Source organism: Hyperolius riggenbachi, chromosome 1 (genome assembly GCF_040937935.1).
Source record: "Hyperolius riggenbachi isolate aHypRig1 chromosome 1, aHypRig1.pri, whole genome shotgun sequence".
NCBI lineage: Eukaryota > Metazoa > Chordata > Amphibia > Anura > Hyperoliidae > Hyperolius > Hyperolius riggenbachi.
Genome location: NC_090646.1, coordinates 222986286 through 223008490, shown reverse-complemented (window position 1 = coordinate 223008490; position 22205 = coordinate 222986286). Strand labels below are relative to the sequence as shown.

Sequence of the window (22205 nt, the reverse complement as noted above, 5' to 3'; positions counted from 1 at the left end):
CTGGGTTAAAGTAAACCCCAACTGCATTATCTTTCTGATTATACAAATTGCTCAAAGAGATATTCTGGTCAAGTAGGATGTCTACCAATAGAAAATGGGCTTAGGGGACCACACATGTGAGATTTGGCTAAGAACTATTGGCTTTGTTTTTAGTTCTGAAGGTACTGTGTTGGAGATTATCCACATTGCTAACATTATGAGCAATGGTACGTTTCACTGTCTGTCTGGAAGTCTGGTGGTGACTTTCACATCGGTCGCATTAAACCAGAAGACAGTATGTGCCCTAAGCTGAGTTTTTATATTCATTATCTCAGTGAGCAGATCACACATGGCATGTTTACTCTGTCGAAAGGTGTGTAAGTTACATTCACCCTGCAGTAAGGAAAACAGGAATTTAACAAAGACACATTAGTAATTAATAAAGCACTGCTGACTTGCAGTGTTATTCCAAAAGCCAGTCATATTTTTCATATACACAGTAATATATTTTTTGTCTTTCGTTACATACAGAGGGTTAATTCTCAGTTTAGCATAAGTCTCATTTTAGTAGAGCAAGACCACACAGGTAAACTGGGTGTGTACCAGCAAGCAAATGATGAAAAAATATCTGCCTGTTTTTCATTTCATTCCAAATTGCTGCACTTTGAACAACAAATCCTGACCCCAGGGCACGTGCTTCTGCCTCCTGACCACTGTTACCTGTTGTTGGTAATACTGCTGTTCAAGCATCATGCCAACCTCAACTAGCATGGGACATTCTTTTCCTGCAGCAGAATCCCAGGCTTCTACTTTACTATATAAGTATATAGATATAATATACAATGTAAATACATTCATTCCCTGTAAGGACTGTCTGCCATTAGAGATGGCAATGCACAGCATATCCCCTGACCTGAAGTCAGACTGCCACATAAGCTGCTTGGCTATGGGCCTGTAGTAATACTGTATCAATAACAAAAAATGGCTTTCTTCTCTGAAAGGAAAATGCCAGTTAGCACTCTCCTATACGTAAAAAACTATACCGGGGTGCTCAAAGAAAAAAACACCTAGAGGCAAAGAGAACATGAACTCCTTGCAGATATTTTTCTGGTCAGGCTTCAAATATGGGGCTCTAGCGCAGCAGTGCAATAATGCTGGTCATTTAGGCATGGAGCCTAAAGTGAGAGGGTTGTGGAGGCTGACATTAGGTATTGCATTTAAACGATGTAACTCCTTTTGGCTCCCACTGCTACCGCTGATCACGTCGCTCTCTCCCCGCCACATTTCACTCACCCTGCCACCTATATGACGGCAGAGCTCTGTTAGCCGGTCAGGAGCCGATTTCATTGGCTCCTGACCACGTGATCACTGTGAGCCAATCACATTGGTTTACATTGATGGACAGGGTCAGGAGCTAATGAAATCAGTTCCTTAACGGCGCACAGAGCTCTGCCGTTATAGCAACTGGCCTGCAGCGATGGGAGAGCGGTGTGACTGGTGAGAGCAGTGGGTATGTGTAGCGATTCATTGGTAAGCACCGTTTTGTGGTACCAGCAGTCTCTGGTCTTTAAGGGTCCAGAGACTGCTGGTACGGAAGTGGTTAAACAATGCACATTGCTTAGCTGTTCTGCTGATCCTCTGCCTCTAATACATAAGCCATAGACTCTGAACAAGCATGCAGATCAGGTGCTCTGTTTGAAGTCTGATGAGATTAGTCTCATGCTTGTATCAGGTGTGTGGGGTTCTGTGTAAGAGTAGGGAGAGGTTAGGTCATGGTAAAATATCAGTAAATATTAACAATATCTTACTATATGAATGAAGCAGTAGAATATCGGTAAATTTTTCAATATTACACTACTGGCCATTTCCAGTGCCCTTTTCAATGAGCACCTTTATTATATTTGGAGGGGTCTCTCTCTTCCCAACAAACATTTGCCTAGTCGAGGCAGAAGTCTGTGGTGGTGCACTCTTTTTAAAATACAATGCAGGCCTTCCCAAACAGTGCCGTGCTCCAGAGACAGTGGACTGATCTACTGTTTTGTTTTGTTTTTTTCCTAACCTACTGGTCCTATCTTTAATGCTTTTAAAGCAAAGAGAAAAAAAGAAAACTGAACTATTCTTATTGATGAATGCAATGCACGTTATTAAAATATAGCCTGGTGGCAGGTTGCCAAATGGCAAATCCAATTGTGGCTTTACAGCCACAGAATTCCAGCTCTTATCCTCAGTGGGAGACTGGTTTCATATAATGTATTGTCAATTTATTATCTGAACCATTAACCTGGGATGTGGGTCTTGGGTTTTCATTCTCAGTTAACTTACTTTTGGGATCATATAAAGCTGCAAAGCATGCGTTGGCTGGCCTCCCTACATACCTAATGTGTGTGGCAAGAACAGGATTAAAATTACTGTCATTGCTAGGCTTGCTGTCTAAAATAAAACATGATCACAGCCACCAGTCATTTAGTAGTGGAGAAATCATCACACGGTGTTGGATAACCTAGCCACAGGGGATTTTCATTGGATTATTGTGGAACTCTGCCAATAGTATTTTGTAGTTTATCAGCGGACACTGTACACAGTCCTTAGCTGTGGAGGTCACAGCAAGAGATATGGACTCATTATTTGGATATCACAGCTGTATAAAAGTGGGTCATAGTAAGTGACGGACAAGTGCTCAGTGTCTCTCGTGACTTAACTGATATTAACCAGACCTGTGATGGATAGTGATACTGATATTATATCCAATCATAGTAAGGAATGTTAAGCAATGCACAAATTTAAAGCATATGTGTAGTTCCTTAGTTTTTTCTTAGTCCCCTTCTACTTCGAAACAAACATCATATTAGAGAGAAAACAAACATCAAAATATTGTTTTCTGTGGCTTAAAATTGTTCTTGCATGAGAGCAAACAAAAGGGGTGTATCCAGTAATGGCCAGTAACATTTACATGCACAGACCAGGAGTTATGGAAACTACATAATGCTCATTGGGCCCCATCCAATTCACTTTTTCTCTTAGGTTTTCTCCTAGGTGATATTTTTTCACACTATAAATAAAATGCCCTTTAAGCTACCAGCAAGCAAAAAAAAAAAAAAATACTCAGAATAATCTTCTTCACCTTCTCTTTGGTATTTTTTCAATTGTAAAGAGCAAAAGTTATTTTAAATAAGAGATGAAAAATTATCCCCTAAGAGAAAAAGTTAATTGATTCAAAAGGAGAGAATCAAAATTGGAAGGTTGTGTCCTGATTGATCACAAATCCACTATTTTTAGCAAAAAATATACAACATTTTATTGATTTATCAAAACACAGTGAAACTTAAAAAGGTACTGAGTCCTCATTCACTGATTCCCCCCCCCACACACACACACAGCACACACACAGCACACAACTCCATCATTGCATATACAAATAGCATATGCCAGGGTTAGGGTGTTGAGGATTTTCTTTTTGATATTTTGTGTATAATTGGGTACCACACAGGCTGCATTATCTTTAAAGCCTAATACACACCATACAATTTCCTGTCAGATAGATTGGTCAAATAGATAATTCCCGACAGGTCCGAACTGATTTTCGATCGTTTTTCTGATCGATTTGCATAGAAGTGATTAGACAATCGATCAGAAAAACGATCGGAAAGCTGATTGGATCTGTTGGAAATTATCTATTGACCCATCTATCTGATGGGAAATTGCATCTTGTGTTCCAGGCTTAACATTAATGTCCATAGCGTTTTAAAGCAATTTGCTAGCTAATTTGTGTATGAGTTGCTAGGTACCCAGTCACTGGTAGCTTTAGCATAGCAGGACATTGAGTATCTGTCATCACATGTGAGCACAGCTGCCCACCCCAAACATTCCGTATATGAGCAGGCAGGCTTACTTGAAGGGAACACTCATCACAGGGCTGTGACAAATAGCTCAAGCATGTGAAGAAGAGATTGATATACTGTACAGTCTGAAGACAGGCTAGAGGGTTTTTTTTTTCCTGCCAAATATTAATTTGCTGGCCAAATACATTGTGGTTTGCTGCTTCCTGAAAGAATGTCTAAAAACCTGACTGCAAGAGAATCGCTCATCACTACAACACAAAGGCCAACATACCAACATATATGTGAAGAAAAACAACAATGCGGAGGTTTAAAGACAGATATTTTGCTGATCATTGTTCGCATTTTCAACATTTTGATGCCATTGCTAAGTGCACCATTTTTTATTTATTGATTTTTTGAAGTGGTTATGCTGAAAACCTTGTACTGTAAGTGATACTGCTGCTTAATGGGGATTCGTAGTCAAAAATTTCTTCCTGCGTTGCTGAAAATATTTTTTTTTTATTGTGGCCGCAATGAGTAGAAATTTGCATTTTAAATTGGTGAGAAGTGTAGCCTTACTTGGCTAAGGTTTCCCATGGACCTTACACTTTGGTCGGCTGAAATAGCTGATTTTAGTCAACCATCTGCTGTATGATTCTGTTTATCACCTCAAAATCTTCCTCAGCTGAAAAACTTGCCCATTCTGTCTGGAGTGTGTCATTAGGCTATGCCTTCATTATTGCTTCACTAGCTGATGACCCAGCGTTGCCAGGGTATGTATTTAACTGGTGTTGGCTCTGCCCACTTTTTCTAAACCTAACACACAAACACTCAATGATCAAGCCAACACTCCTTGGCATCAATAATTTGTATGTTTTCATTGAAATAAAACAAATCTAATTGGATGTTTGTGGCTCCTGCCTCTTTTCTGAATTTGAGCTCCATTCACCCACTGCCCAATTGTACCAGGTTTGAGGCTTGTGCCATTAACAATGCAAGAATGGCAGCAATTTAAATATTCCCTTGAAAATCAATATGTGAATTTTGATTGGCTTTTGTAGGCTCCATCCACTTTCTTGAATATTAATCCTAGTCACGCTATGACCAACTGTGAAAAGTTTAAGAACCCTGCCATTAAAAGTGTGGAATAGCTGTAGTTTGCATTTTACCAGTGAAATGTTTTGGGTTTTTTTGGCCCCGCCCATTTTTGTAACCTTGACACACATTCATTCAATGACCAAGTTTGTGAGATTTCAGGTCTATGGCATCAAAAGTGTGAATGGAAGCACTTTATCCAGCAAAGAATCTTATAGGCTGGCAGTGGCTCCTCCCCTTTAGTACATTTGAACCCCAGTGACCAAATAAACGACTTTAGCAGTTTTGAAGCCTCTGCCATTAACAGTGTAAGAATGGCAGCAGTTTAAATAATCGTCTTGAAAATCAATAGGTGAATTTTGATTGGCTGTTGTAGGCTTCACCCACTTTCCTGAATATTTATCCCAGTCACCCAGCGACCAAGTGTGAAAACCCTGCAATTTACAGTCTAAGAATGGCTGTAGTTTACATTTTCCCATTTAAAATGAATGGCTGAAATTTGATTGGCTGTTTTATGCTCCACCCATTTTTCATGGATTTTTAACCTCGGTCACCAAGTGACCAATTGTGCCAAGTGTGGGGACTCTGGCTTGATTATTGTGAGAATGACAGCCTTTTATATTTGTTCCATTGACATGAATGTGTGAAATCTGATTTGCTTTTTGTAGCTCTGCCCACGTGTGCAGGGGGGTTGCGAGTCCCCCAGAACATATCATCCCAGGCAGTAAGGGATCTGTATACAAAGTTTTGTTGAAATCGGTCAAGGTGTTTTCGAGTGATCGTGGCACATACATACATACATACACACACACACACACATACATACATCCGATTTTATATATATATATACCGGCAGATTAGCATTTTTAGTCCCTTCCACTCTGCACAGTTAATTCAGTGACCAGAAATGTGATGGCCAGCAAACACAAGGGAAAGCTGTGCCTGACTCTATACCTGTATACTTTATATACAGGAATACCATCTGCTGAAGAATTGTAGCTTTTGTCTGGCATTCCACTTCAAGTAAAACCAGATAAGATGTATGACCCATATATGAAAATGGCTGTGTAGTCTCTAAACTCATTAGAAAATATTCTGTGTGTTCTTATGATTCATGCATAGTGTGAATGCAGCTATGGACTAGTCCCACAAGCTACAAGCAAGATTGGAACATGTTCTCTGGATCCCCAAATGGCAAGTGTAAACATGGGAGATGCCTTGACTTTTCCTCCTTTGAAAGACTGTCCTACCTTGGCTTTTATGAGCCTACGAGACAGCGTACCGTATTTCCCAATAATAGAAAAGTCACCAACAAGAGACAGGTCACTGACAAAATAGAAATAGCTTTCAAGTGGTCAAGCTATGAGGGATTCCACTGTGCACCTCTATTTTAAGGCACCAACGAAGTGCAGTAAACATACTTTACACTGGCCACCTCAGTGACCTCATCGGAGAGCAGGGAGCACCTGTGAATGTAGTACAGGATGTCCAGTAGCAGATGGCATTGCTGTGTGCCTATAAAATGCATAGCAAGGATTGTGTAAGGAACACAGTAATGGGCTTCCATGTGAGTTATTTAGGATTCCCTTAGGATCATTTTCCAAATGCCATAAAATATACAGTATATATTGCAGATACAGTATTCTGAACAGGCTGTGAGCCTGCCCTGTGAATTCTTAAACAGAGTTCCAGCCATTGCAACAGAACTATATACTCCAGGGAGTCCATGCAATGGATGCAGTGATTGCAAGCTAATAATCGACAATGCTGTGTCAAATCCCTGGATGTTCGTATTGTTTAAGGGAGAAAACAGCATAGCCTTCCCCCCAGCCTTTGTAACCCCTCCATCCAACAAATCAGTTTTGTAGCCAGCATAGGGCTTTGCCTCCTGACAGATACCAGCCGGCATGGCTTTTACTGAGGTACCTTGGTGCCTGTGCGCATTACTTCCCCAGCACCAGCTGACTGGGAGCCCTGACATCAGGATTTCTTACTGGCACTTTTAAATAGGGCTCAGCAGGAAATTTAATTGAGAAAGTGAGGCGGCTCCTCCCTTATGTTAAATTCTGTGTGGAGATTAGTATTGAGAAGGGTATGGAGTGCCGTAGCTGTATGCTTTGCCTTCCTAGCTCCCAGCCTTTATGACTGATTAAACATCGAATAAGGCTTGAGAGTCTGTGTGTAGTGCAAGTGTGTGAGTAGGTGTGTGAGTGAGTGCGCGTGTGTGTGTGAAGAGGAAGGGTTGTGCACTTTATTTATAATTATAATAGTATTATAATAAAACAAATACCACCGTCCCACTTTACACACGCACGCACGCACACACGCACAAATTCTGTTCCTCATATACAAAAAAACACAGGAATTTTCAGTTTTTGCACTTCGTGACTACATTACCATGTGGCTATCACAATCAAAGCAGCCATATTACATCAAAGAAATTGCAAAATACAGTCCTTAAACTTAGTAAATAAAGCCCACTGTATGGGTATCCTGGAAATGTACTTTCAAACATACATGACAAAGCATAGCCAGGGGTCACACTGTAGCACTGGTCAATATTATAAACTTCCATATATATTATTAAACACATGGGTTATATGTATAATTAAAGCGGACTTGAACTTAGAACTTCCTCACTGCTCTAAAAGATATGCAACATCATAATAATCTTTAAATAAAAACATTTTTTTTACAGCTGATACAAATCTTGCAGTAAATCGGTAATGTGCCTACTTCCTGCTTTCATGGAAGCAGACATAGGGTTAACATCCCGTGTTTAAAAATTAGCAACTCTGCCATGACAGAGGAGATTCCCGAGATATAAAAAGGGGACACCGAGAGCCCAATATAGTTCAGTAAGGACTGTAAAACTTTAAATATGTAGAGTAATATATAATACTCACAAGGCAGGGTCACCTCAAAGGCAACCACTGTGAATGCAGGTGGGGAGATTAGACCTGTCCCCACTCAGGATTAAGAAGTCACTTGCTGTAGATAAGGAAAAAGGGGTAACTTCCCTCACCCAGGGTGGACTCAAGTATTGTATACAGCGAACAGAGGCACCAAAAGAATAAAATAGACTAAAAAGCTAAAAAATTGTATATGGAAGAGGTAGCGGTGGACTTACCCCCTCCAAGCAGACACAAAGGACTGTTGATTTTGACAGTCAATACAATTTTATTTTACACACTCCAGAAGTTTGTGCAACGCGTTTCACAGGTGTGACCCTGCTTCATCAGGCAATAAGGTAGGAGCATATAACATCTGCAGGTATGCAATACACCAAGCGCCTCTGACTCCTGAGATGACACAGCTGAAGAGATCAAATTACAGTGGCGATTAGTTACAGATGAGGGGGAATTAGACAGGCTAAACTTTAATACATACAGTGAGCATTTCTGTTTTCCTTCTGTTCTGTGCAAGAGTTCAGATCCACTTTAATACTTACCGTAAGTCAGTGCACTGTTTCTGTTGACTTTTACCTGTTACTATTTGCATCCTTTTACACAGAAATGATGCACAAGAATTTGATCTTACAGACACCAGGTAGTATTTGGGTATGTTTTATAGTAACATAGCTGCTGTCTCATAGCTTTCCTCAGTGTCGTTCTGTTTTACAGGCTTTCTGCGTAAGTTCTGTATTGTATTTCAGTGTGTGAAAGGCAGGTGTACAATTGGCAAGTCTTCAGTAAAATGTCTGAGACTTTATAGCAAGGCTAGGCAGGTGCTGATGTACAGATCTCACACTGCATTTTAGCGCTATCTGGCACAAGCATAGGATGTACTCTGGACATGATCCCAATGCAAGAACAAGAGTATAACTTACATATATTTCTATTAATAAAAATGTTTGCACAATTTCAAACATGCATCAAGTGTGATGTTACATGTCTAGTAAGTTTGAAAGAAAGACACAGCATTTATTTAGGGGTATGCAGAGACGGCATGCTTTCATATACAGGTCCTATTTGCACCTGTACCTCTTTCTTTGTACTTCTTTATTGTTTCTTTGAGTCATTAAAGCAATCCAGAGTTGGTAACCTGAGACTGCTTCTTAACTGCAGGTGCCTCAAGATACCAATAACTGCCTTTGTTAAACTGATTGCCCAAATATACTTTAAATAAAGACCTTGTAGTCTGACTTGAAACTTTTTCTAACCCAGGTCAGCTTTTAATAATCTATAACCTATGTGTGCAACACGTGCTAACTTACATAACTTACTTGCCTAAAAAACAATAAAATTGCCATGCATTGTCTAAGCATGGTAATTTTACTGACGTTTAGTGAAGCAAGGCCATCATGAGATAAACATGTGTATGTACTGTCCCAAGCCTATTTAGAACTGGGCTGTGTTCCTTTTTTTATTTTTTTCCCACCATAAAGGTTGAAATTTCAGTATGGAAATGACTCTTTCCCTTCAGTTGGACTTAAGGTGTGGCGTAACTCTCAATGATAACTAATTATGGGCTATGTTTGTGGGAAAGCTGGCAGGCACTCGGGTAATGCTGAAATTGGCAGGCAGTGGTACACAAACACCCAGCTAAACTATGTGCTCAAGACTAAAGGCAAAGTCCATGCAAAACATCCAATAGGTATGAAAAGGTCTGGCACTATAGTTTATTAACAGCAGAATTAGAACAAACATCTTGCAATGTAATGCAGTTGAAATAACATTGCGTGCAGTTGAAGACTGACATACATCAGAAATGTGTCCTCGCATAAGTGGATAATCACAAGCATGTTCAAGGTGCTGTACCTGGGTGAAGGGAGGTGGCAGGTGTGGGCGCCAATTGGTGCATGGTCTTATGACTGTTTTGCAGGGCTATACGCCAAGCTTCATCTGAGGTCTGGAGTGCACAAAGTGGCTAGAACATAAGCGGAGTTAAATGTGCGTCAGAAGGCGGACTTCCGGTCCGCTAGACAAGGCCCGCCCACTCCAGGTGATTGGCCCAAGAGCCTGCTACATTGCGGAGGGCCGTACAAAAAAGGAGGTCACAAGTGCGCGTCATTGCTGACGCTGCAACCATGTGATCTCAGGCTGCGCGTCCGCCATCCTGCGGCTGCATGCATGGTTAATGCTGTATGTTTGGCAACATATCTAGGTTGCTATGGCAATCCAGGTAAACCCCGCCCCAGGTAAAAACTGGAAGCTAGGGATTCCTGCAATGCCATTGATAAACCTAACCTTGCGAATCACATAATGGGAAAGCGGAGAAAAAGGCTGAGCCAAATGACAGCCATTGTCAGCAGATACCATAATGCGTGGAGAAATTCCCTCACGCAAAGGCTTATTAGCCTGAACTATGTTACTAAGTGAAAATGGAGCAGGCAAAGAGGGAAAATCCTGGGGGGAAACGGGGTGAATCAAGTGTACCCATGAGTGTGAGTGAGAAAGGTGAAGAAAGAGTGACAGTGAGAGAGAACAAAGTAGGAAAAGAAGAAATGATTGGTACACCAAGGAGGATAAAAAGAAGGAGGAATTATGGGCTATAAAAGTCTTCTATGGTAGAAAAGCACTTCTGGGTGCTGGGAATAGATAAAAAGGGTCAGAAGTTGAAGAGATGTAAAACATTAAAATACTGTGTCTTTCAGCTGACACAATAAAAACATTAGCTTTTAACCACTTGAGGACCGCAGTGTTAAACTCCCCTAAAGACCAGGCTATTTTTTACTTAATTGGCCACTGCACCTTTAAGGCCAAGCTGCAGGGCCGCACAACACAGCACACGAGTGATTTCCCCCCCCCTTTCCCCCCACCAACAGACCTCTCTGTTGGTGGGGTCTGATCGCTCCACAGTTGTTTATTTATTTTTTTTTAATATTTATTTTATTTATTTTTTAATAAATTTGCCTTTTTTTATTTTTTCCCCCCTGCAGCCACCCTCCCTCCCCCCGCCAGCCAATCAGGGTGATCGGCTGTCATAGGCTTCAACCTATGACAGCCGATCACTACCAAGCCTATGGAGGGGACAGCCGTGTCACACGGCTGTCCCCAGTACAGCGCTGCTGCCGATCGCAGCGCTGTACATGTAAATAGATGGTGATTACAACATTCTTCCGCTCGGAGACTGAAGGCGGGGCGGAGCTCGGCCCCCAAGCAGGAGATGCACGCGCAGCCTGCGTGCAATCTCCGCCAGTAGCCGGCTCCAGGACCTGACGCCAATCAGCGTTAGGCGGTCCTGGGGCTGCCGCCGCGGCCACGCCCATTGGCGCAGAGCGGTCGTAAGGTAGTTAAACACAAAATAAGATTGTGGGATTTTAGGACAGCTCCATTTAGGAATAGGACTGAGGCCTCTTTTTCACGAGAAGTTGATAGGCAGTGAAAAGACTGTCAAACTCTCACAAATGCTTGCTGTTGCTTGGTAACTGCTCACTGTTGCCTAGTAACTGCTTGCTGAGCACACAGTTCAACTGCCCATGGAAATGGACCCTAGAGATACAATTATTTATCTCATCAGTTTATTTTCAGTTCAGGTTTTCTCTAAGCAAATTTAGGTCTACTGCTAAGAGAAAAAATCTGAAAAAATGCAGACTTTCAGATATTTATAGATGTCTAGCATGCTTTCCATCAACCAAAACTGGACATCGAAAAAGCACATTGTACTAAAATGTAAGCAGTGAAATAATTTCATGTATGTAAAGTTACGAATCTTTCAGATAATACACAGACCATTTAATTACTCACAGGAGGAATCATAAACAGGAGGATCTGGTTTGAAAGCAATGTTAGCTGTACAACTTGTGGTCATGTGTTTTTATACTTAAAGCAGTGTTTTTAGCGGGAGAAGCCTTGTAATCACTTTAAAAGGGAACATTTGGACTTTCTAATTATTAAGCTATAAGATGGTATATATAGTCCTGGAAATGAGTTACGCCAAGGCAGTTAAAGTATAAGGTTTCCAGTTTGTATGAATGATTTCACAGGAAAGGCCCAAATTAACCAGTCTTGTTCACCTTTCTTCTATTTCTAGAATGGATTTACTCCTCTCTACATGGCTGCGCAAGAGAACCACATTGAAGTAGTGAAATATTTGCTTGAAAATGGGGCCAATCAGAGCACTGCTACAGAGGTAAGTGGAAACCTGGCCATTAAAGAACCACAACAGTATCTTATAAGACAGTCTGGAGTCTTTGTTGACTGCTCAACACTTAAGTAAATCTTTGTCTAGTGTTTATGGCTTATTTACACAAATAACTGGTGAGGCCGGGATGTCCCAAGAGGAAGGGTCCTCCCTTCATCTTGATGAGGATGACTGGCAGTCGGCTGTAACACATAACTGTACATGTGATGCTTTGGTGTCGGCAAGGGATCGGCTGATCAGCCTTAAAATACTCCATAGATTTTATTTTTACTAGAAAAGTTAATCTCTATTGGGGTACAAAATAAGCAGAATAAAAAGTATACAAGCTTAAATAATATACTGTACAGTATAAGACATAAGCAAATTAAACTACTCAACTTAATGTTAACCGGAAACACATAGATGACTATGCTTTGACTGACTGAGATGGACACGACCCCTGAGTTCAGCGGGGTGGTTTTGGTCCCCGAACTCTTAGGCCTCTTGCACAGGGGGGCAATGGTGTCCATGAGGCTGGAGGAAACCCTAGGTATGTATCAATTCTTTACCTCCCTCTTTACCTGGAGGAAATACTAGGTAAGTATCAGTTCTTTACCCTGTAAAGTACATGTAAACACATACATGTACATACCAGAGTAACTGCAAAACTCAATAGCCTAGTGAATGCATTTGTGATTTTGTGATGCTCTTTTTCCGCGCTCACACTTTTCAAGTTGGTTCACGGCAGCGAGAAACACATAGCAATTGCTGAAAAAATGCTGCATGAGCACAGGAGGTTTCAATAGCAGCACACTTTAATTGTGCTTCGACATCCACAAAAATCCAACAAGTGTTTTGGGGGCCTTGTAGGTCCACACGCCTTGATAAAGGGGGGCCCTGCAAGGCCCCCAAAGCAATTGTTGGATTTTTGTGGATGCCGAAGCGCAATTAAAGTGTGCTGCTATTGAAACCTGGTGTGCTGATATATTCCTTATCTACAATGCTGCAGTGAGAATTCTCACATAGGGTTAAACTGTTACAGCACTTTGCTGATTGCTGGCACTCAGCAAAATGCTAAAAAAAAAACTAAAAAAGCCCACATGTGAACTAGCACTTTCTATAACAGCTCCCATCTCTCATCTGAGAAATAGGGTGGATGAGGAAGTAAAGGTAAATGTGGACAGCTGAATATTAGAGCACCGGCTTCAGCCGCAGAGCATTGCGCAAGTCATATGTCAAGTGTGTAGTCACAAATGTGTGACTACTGTTATGCACTTTACATGCTCATACTTAGTCTGGAGAAATGATTCCAGATGGCCTATTGAAGAATGGCAAATTCCCTGGCAGGCACAGCATGTCTCCAGTTATGTCATCATATAAAAACAAGAGAATTCCAATTCTTTTAATCATGCATATATTATGGTACTTACGCAACTATAACACTTTTAATGTACAGTTGATATTTCAGATTTGGTTAGGGCTCATTCACACTATGTGCTGTGCTGTATAGCACAACACATCTACTGTGCAATATGCAGGGACATCAAGCATTGAACAGAAAGCAATGTCTGTCACCGCCACTTGTCTGATGCACTGTGATGCATTGTGATGTTGCATGGATTTTAGTGCGCTCTCCCTGGTAATGAATGGGGCTGCTTTACAGAGTGCAGGACCACACCTGGCTGTCTTCTGAAACGCAACGTAGAGCCAACTGGCTTAAATAGTGTAAATGGGCCCATGCAGGAGCCAAGGCTGGAGGACAGAAGATCAGGTAACAGAGATACAGACTGCAGTAAAAGTGAGAGAAATTATAAATCTTGATGTAGCTGTACAGTCTTGGCAAAATTACATACCATATGCTATGTGGAGAAGCCTGGGGCCACCTTTACTTCTCCAACTGAGCACATTCAGTAACATTAGACTATCTAAGTGATCTGGAAAACTTAGCCTGGTTATATTATAATGGTTCTGCTTTTGACCAGCAAACATTTGGATCTCTTGTCTAGGTAATATCAGCGCATATCATTGACTGATGTTAGTTAGTTGGCATTTGTGTAGTTACAGTTGCATGCATGCATGCACCAAAAGTAAGAACCTCTTTTCATGAACCCAGTGTGCCCTGGATTAATTCAAAATTGCTTCTTGCTGAGAGTTTATGCTTGTGACTGCTATAATCCAAACCCATATCCTTATCACAGTCTGCTATGAGAAAGGAGTGGATGTCAAACTGGTAAAATTGGAGGAAGACATGGCACTACAGTATAGAGTTATTTCTTCACATCCTATAGACCAAGCTTTTGGGTGCCGGAGAATGTGAAAGGGATGGTCACATGAAGTTGAGGGCACCCAAAGGTGCCTATGACAGGGTTTTTGAGGGGCAAATCTCTAGGTTAAAAACAAGGAACACCAAGAGCCCCAATAGTGTAATATGTACTGGTAAATGGTTACTAGATAGAGTAAATATTAATACTCACAAACCAGGGTTACCATTAGGCAACCACTGTAAAGGCAGGTGGGGAGATTTTCCTGACCCCACTCAGGAATAAGAAGTCGCTCTCTGTAGATGAGAAAAAAGGGGGTTCAACCCTCTACCCAGGGTGGACTCAATATTATGCAGGAGAACAGAGGCACCAAAAGGATAAAAGGAAGCTAAATGAGCTTAAGAACCAAATTCTTGGTAAATAGAGGAGGTAGTGGTGGACTTGCCTCCTCCAAGTAGACACACAACGACTGTAGTAAAGACAGTCAATATATTTTATTTATGAACTCCAAATATGCAACGCTTTTCGCAGGTTTGATCCCGCTTCATCAGGCAATAACAACGGAGCAATAGCATATGTGGTCAGTAGAAGAGCCAGGCACCTCTGTGGTAATCTCTAGGTTAGGCATGAAAGGGGAGATATAGAATTGCGTTTTAAGAAATCAGGTCAGGTTATCTGAATTCGGAAGTGCTGCATACTAGTACATTTATCTCATAAGGTTCACTGTATACATTATGGTTTTTACTACTAATCTACTGTCTGTCTAATGTCTGGAACACACAAATTGTTTGGTTTAACTGGAAATAGGCAAGAGGTGTCTAATATCTAAAGAATGACATGTATAGAACACTGTACCATGTTTTATCACCAGGATGGCTTCACTCCACTGGCTGTGGCACTACAACAAGGACACAATATGGTGGTAGCAATCCTTCTAGAGAACGATACAAAAGGGAAGGTCAGACTCCCGGCTCTGCACATCGCTGCCAGAAAGGATGACACCAAGTCTGCTGCTCTATTGCTTCAGAATGACCACAATGCTGATGTGCAGTCCAAGGTAAGCCACTGTCACCTGGTGATATAATACAGTGTGTGTAGAAAGGAAAGCATTACACTAAAAGATCCAAGGCTTGTTGAGAAGACATTCTTAGATAAATTATTCATGCTTATGGTGTATAATAATAACAGTATTCCTATTTCTACTGTTTCCACTGAAGACCTACATAAGAGCAACTGTTTTGAACTACTACATATAGTAATTTTGAGTGTGGAGTCGCACTTGCTTGGCTTCCATCAATTTCAGATGGTCAGGTGTGCAGATCTAATAGTCCCGGACACCATGGGACTCAAACTGTGGCAAATGAAGAAAAAGATCCGCACCACCTTCAGAAAAGCTTAGTCTGTTTTATTGGAAAAAAACATACAAATTTAAAAAGAACTTTAAGGCAGGACAGTCCACTGTTTCGGGCTCCTGCCCATCTTCATGCTGCCTAGTTCAGCATGAAGATGGGCAGGAGCCCGAAACAGTGGACTGTCCTGCCTTAAAGTTCTTTTTAAATTTGTATGTTTTTTTCCAATAAAACAGACTAAGCTTTTCTGAAGGTGGTGCGGATCTTTTTCTTCATTTGAACTACTACATATTGCATCACCTCCACTGGGTTGGGTTCACATAGAAAGCAGCTGTTCACAAAGAGTGGTACTACTGAGTATGTTAGGTGATTACCATAACCGACATTCCAGGAAACTGAGAGACCTATATGACTGGTCTAATCTTTTCCAAATGCACTTATGTTTTAGAATTAAGATGATCCTACCCAGTATCATCATGGTATAAATGCCAGATGCAATGTTGGGATACCAATGGCTGAGGTCACATTACTGTTCAGACTGTACCACTTTGCAGTATTGGTTTTAACCCTGCAAACTTTGGCATGCGAAAGCAAATGCATATTTGCATGAGCTATGTGTCATGAGTAGCCAGTTAGGCCAAATTTGCAAAGACAGATTTGTCAGGTGTTACTTGGTTTAATGCACACATAAATTCTCTATAAAGTACTGTTCAGACTGGCATGCTCTGTAAAGCTGTAGAATAACGCTTAGGTCAGGTGTCTGTCAGACTAGTATATTCATGAAAATGAATCCTCAGAAACATATTTTTTATTTTTTTAAGCTCCAAAAACTTTTCTTCTTTTACTGGAGCTAGAATATATCCTAAGGTGCCTATTAACATTACAATATTTTCTTTAGATGCAATCATTGAATCAGTTTTGCGAGACCATAAGTAATTGGATGATAATTATTGATTGTTCACATAAACAGGTCGATTAGGACAGTTCCTCTCTTCAGATACGATCATAAAAGCTAACATTCCGATCAACAACATTTTGGGCTTGATTCACAAAGCGGTGCTAACTGTTAGCACGCCTGTGAAAACCCCCTTAGCACGTCTAAACAATCTTTTCGTGCATAAAACTTTACGCGCGCAAAACTTTATGCGCGAAAAACTTTACGCGCGTACTGCACAGAGCGCAGGGTGCTCAGCGCGAAGTGCCCATTAAAGCCTAAAAACTTTGCACGCGTAAAGCTTTGTGCGCGCAAAGTTAGCGCGCGATCTGATTGAGAAATCCAGTGCTAACCTACTTAGCACTCTGGTTAGCGCGCCTAAAGACTTTAGACGTGCTAAGTAGGTTAGCACCGCTTTGTGAATCAAGCCCTTTGTATTCCAATCGACGATGGAATTCTTTCACGTCAATTTTCTCCACATACTGCGTGGTTTTCTGTACAACTCGATTGTAATAATCAGATTGAATGGTCACATCTGGGGTAAATATTGTACCGTTAATGGGCACCATAAGAGAGATGTGTCTTCCAGTTCCCATGGTGACTGCGGTAGGGTTAATGCAAAGCTTTTCATGGGTCTTAAAGCAAACCTGTGTGTTCGCTAAACCTGAAAAAACAAAACAAAAAGCATACTACTGAAATCCACATGACTTCGGAACCCCCTCTATCCCATTTTCACCACTTTCTGCTGCTTTTTTCCGATCTAAAATCATATTTTATAAACTGATTTTAGATCAGGAAAAAGCAGCAGGGAGCGGCAAAAACAGTATACAGTGGGTCCCAAAGTTGTCTGGGTTGTGGTAGTATGTTTTTATTTTTTTTCTTCAGATTTGCAGACAGGAGGCAGGGAAGGGGGCATCTTTGGTTGTAGAAGGTGGGGAAGGGACGCGTATTTAGCTGTAGGAGGCAGGGTGCGGACGCATCTTTGGTTACATCAGGCAGGAGGGAGACACATTTTTGGCTGCACTGGACATGCACTAGATGGCAATTTAGGGGCAGAACACAATGGGCAACATTGAGCAGTAAGCCCTTACATTTATCTATGTAGCTTAGATTCTCTTCAGGTACCCTTTCAGGATTTATGAAAAGGAGGTCCACTTTTTGCAAAATTGATATTGAACTGATACTGGTAAACATTTTCTATCAGTTACATCTCAGTCAAAACATCAGCTCCACTGGGAGATTGATTACATGAAAAATTGCTTGGTAATCCCTTCTGACAATTTAATGTGTAGCTGTTCACTTGTCAGTTGCTTGCTATTCCTGGATAATGACTAGAAATGACTGGACTAAAAAGCATATCACCTTAATCATGGCATTCCGCTCCCAGTGTGCGTAGGAGCATGCAGGGTCTATATAGAAAGGCTAATGTGAGTTGTATGTAGATAAATAAGCCACATTTCAAAACATTAAATAGATAAATTATGGATCTGATAATCTTGTAGAACATTATTAAAATATAGAAAATCATACTAATCTGTGCTCTTTTTCCAAACTATGCTACCTCAGATGATGGTGAATAGGACGACAGAGGTATATGTGCTATCTGTTCCTTCTTGTTGCTATGTTGCATGCATCTATTATTATGGCATACATTGCTACCAATTATTTTGTGCTTGATTTTTTCTCTTTTTTAATCTCCTATACACCCATGAAGTATTGTTAAAGGAGTATGCTTCCTGCAGATGAAATGTTCTTTGTGTAATGAGCTTTGAAGATGACACTTATTCCTGAATGCACATTTCAGTGTGACAGAAGGAGGGTGGGAGAATTGGAGGAGGGTGAGGAGAGTGGGGGGGGGGGGCATGCGAAACAACGATGACAGGGAACAACTGAACAGTACATGTAGAGATGGAATTGGCTTGAGCTGAGGATGAATGAGTACAATTAGGAGATGCTGGGTAATTGTAGTAATGATTCAAACTGAGTGCTGAGAAGGTGGCAGAAAGATGGAAGACTTTAGATGAGCGATCAGATAGATCCAATAAACCTCTCGCCTTAAACCCATGTACTGTATATACTGACGGGTAAACTGATAATTCTAGATACACTCATTGCTAAGGAAAGACCTATACAGGATTATGGTTACTTATCCCCATTAAACACATTTATTGTTTGATGTTTTCAGTAAAAAGGCAACAGAGTATCATATGTGGTTGCACCAAAACAGACGTAGCAATGGACTCTCATAACACAGAAGATTTTTGCAGCTTCACAATCAGAAATCATACGATTTTATGTTCTGCAGCTTCCCCAGTTCTGTGATCAGTGGCGTAGCTAAGAAGCTGTGGGCCCCAGTGCAAGTTTAGCATTGAGGCCCCCCAAGCATGCTATAGATAACAATTGATACAACACACCAAAACCAATCAAGCACAACCACAGAGGTGCAAGAAGGAGATGGGAAACTGTGTGTTAATGATCACTACTATTTAAATCAACTATAGAAGGGAATGTTATCAGCACAGGACCAACAAAGAGCTAATTCTGTGTTTGAGGGGTGGGCCCCGATGCGGTCACTACCTCTGCACCACCTATTGCTACGCCACTGTCTGATCTGTCTATTTGATGCTAAATACACTGTCACACTGGGGAATGCATGGCTTCCCAATACATGAAGACATAGACCTGTCACCTGACTAATGAAGACCAAACATGTAAAGAATAAGTATTCTTGCTTGTCGCTGTCAGGCAATGGTTTCTGGTTCGGCACATTGAGCAGTATTGCTGCAGTGGTGGGTGAATCATCAGCAGTGCCTAGCTCTTTAACCTTCCTGGCGGTAAGCCCGAACTGAGTTCGGGCTATGCCGCCGGAAGGCACCGCTCAGGCCCCGCTGGGCCGATTTGCATAATTTTTTTTTTGCTGCACGCAGCTAGCACTTTGCTAGCTGCGTGCAGTGCCCGATCGCCGCCGCTACCCGCCAATCCGCCGCTATCCGTCGCGCCGCAGCCGCCCCCCCCCCCCCAGACCCCGTGCGCTGCCTGGCCAATCAGTGCCAGGCAGCTCTATGGGGTGGATCGGAATCCCCTTTGACGTCACGACGTCGATGACGTCGGTGACGTCATCCCGCCCCGTCGCCATGGCGACGGGGGAAGCCCTCCGGGAGATCCCGTTCTTTGAACGGGATCTCCGGATCTCCGATCGCCGGCGGCGATCGGAGGGGCTGGGGGGATGCCGCTGAGCAGCGGCTATCATGTAGCGAGACTTTGTCTCGCTACATGAAAAAAAAAAAAAAAAATTTTAAAAAAAAGATTTGCTGCCCCCTGGCGATTTTTTTGCAAACCGCCAGGAGGGTTAAAGGACACCTGAAGTGAAAGGAATACGGAGGCTGTCATATTTATTTCCTTTTAAGCAATGCCAGTTGTCTGACTGTCCTGCTGATCCTCTGCCTCTAATACTTTTAGCCATAGTCCCCAAACAAGCATGCAAAAATCTGACAAGATTATCTGCATGCTTGTTTCTGGTGTGATTTAGACAGTACTGCAGTCAACCAGATCAGCAGGGCTGCCAGGCAACTGGTATTGTTTAAAAGGAAATAAATATGGCACCCTCCAAATACTTCTCTCTTCTGGTTCCCTTTAAAGGTCAACCTCTGTCAGCATAACAATTGCTGCAATAAAAAAAAAGTATAAAAACATAAATAAGTGATATCTATATCATCTATATAAATCATTATCTATATGTCTAAAAAAAAACACATGCTTCTACAGCATGCATCAGAAACATAACATTGTACAATTACATACAAAACAAATACAAACAATAACTACCAATACTTGATCAATGCTGTAATGCCATGAGCATTAAAAACAAAAACACAATATTGTACATTGTACTTAGCTACTGAGGGTTTTTTTTTTTTTCTTATGTGTTTGCTGGTGGGAATCATAGACAGTAATACCTGCTAGAGTTTATAACCTCAATAACCAGGCTTTTTCTGGATTTGTGCTTTAAAGTGAACCCGAGGCGAAAATAAACTGACAAGATAAACTATTAAATTTATCCTCCTACTCCTAAACATTACTTTTTTTAGTTATCTTTTGGTTTCATTTTATATTTAAACATTTACAAAGTAGGTTGAACGTTTTACTGTGTCTAATCAGTGGTAGCCTATTGAGTGTCCCAGAGTTAAAAAAGGGTCAATAGTTTGTGTATTTTATCTCTCCCTGTCCTTAGAAGGAACATTTTTGTTGCAGTAATTTTCTTATCAGTGAGGTTTACTATATTCCCGACAAGGTACTGACAAGACAGAAGCTGTCACTTCCATGTCTAAAAATTAACTCCTTCAGGCAGCAAAATAAAACAAGTAAAACAGCCATCTCGTCATGTCACATATCGCCTCGGGTACACTTTAACACATTATGGTTGTCACATTTTCAACAATATGATGCGACAATTATTGTCTGCCGTAAAGTATCAGAACACTCCAAATAGTTTATATGAGGCTCAAACAGATAAACAGCTAATTTACGTGGGCAGTTGCTAGTGGGAACTGTCTGGAGCTTGAGCGCAGCTACTAACATTCAGCACAGGTGGTGGAGGGGCTCCCATTCTCACCCTGAACATCTGGGCAGTCAGCAGCCACCCGCTAGAGATCACATCACTACATAAGACCAACCACTGATACACGTGTAATTACATATCTGCCATTTTCTTGCATTACACTGGAACTAGATGGCACTTGGTCTATGGCAGATTGGCTACTGAGCTACGTGACATGTAGGCAGGTCAGCTGTCCATATGAGTCAGCCATGAAAAAGACTCATGACTGTTTTTGTCAAAATTATTCCTTTGTCCAGTTTTCTTTGGACTGATGTTGATAAATCATGCTCTCTGTGAATACATTAGTGTACCTGACCAATACATGAAACATAGGGAGAGAGGCCTTTTTGACATCTGTCTTTAGTAGTACACAGAGATTATTTCAACCTGCTGTGTTCCCAGGGACTCTACATTAAAAATGTACATACCATATAATCCTTGGTATAGAAATTCATTGTGTTCCAAGTAAGGCAGTGAGGCTGTATGCTGCATTGCAGGGAGCTGGGTGAGCAGACGTTCTGCACGCCCAATCATTGCTAGCATAAGCCTACGCTTTCAAGCAGCAAAACTGCACATTCAAACAAATGCAGTGCTGACAACAGCAGCTACTAGCAAGGCAAAGACTAACCAGAGCAAACTAAATGTGTGATGGTCACATCCTGCTTCACAGAACTTCACATACTCATTCTGTACATATCTTGAAGATTACTTGATTTATTTTTCTTTCACAAAAGAAAGTTTCCTGCTCTCTAGGAATGATGCTTTTTTTGTAACACTTTTTGCCACACTGAAGTTCTGTTTGAAGAAAATTTGCCAAGACGGACAAATTGGAGCTTTTTACTACACACAATAGGGATACAGAGGTTGCAGCTGTACCAGAGATGCCACAGGGGCCCCTCCTTCATTTGCTGTGTTAGCTTTTTATTGCTCTATGCTATGTACAGTGGGTTGCAAAAGTATTCGGCCCCCTTGAAGTTTTCCACACTTTGTCACATTACTGCCACAAACATGCATCAATATTATTGGAATTCCACGTGAAAGATCAATACAAAGTGGTGTACACGTGAGAAGTGGAACGGAAATCATACATGATTCCAAACATTTTTT

The 22205-nt window shown here is 41.3% G+C and overlaps 1 protein-coding gene across 34 annotated transcripts in view; it reads left to right on the top strand.

Annotated features, from left to right (window-relative positions):
* Positions 1-22205, top strand: part of ANK2 (ankyrin 2) — a 700071-nt gene that overhangs the window by 462384 nt on the left and 215482 nt on the right. For 30 of the 34 annotated variants that reach the window (XM_068281027.1, XM_068281066.1, XM_068280997.1 and 27 more), the window contains 3 exons: positions 11868-11966; positions 15090-15275; positions 18068-18091. In XM_068281027.1, coding sequence (XP_068137128.1) covers positions 11868-11966; positions 15090-15275; positions 18068-18091 — 309 coding nt within the window. Of the gene's footprint in view, positions 1-11324; positions 11507-11867; positions 11967-15089; positions 15276-18067; positions 18092-22205 lie in introns of those variants that run through there. The other 4 variants (XM_068281141.1, XM_068280969.1, XM_068281191.1 and 1 more) reach the window with 2 other exon arrangements.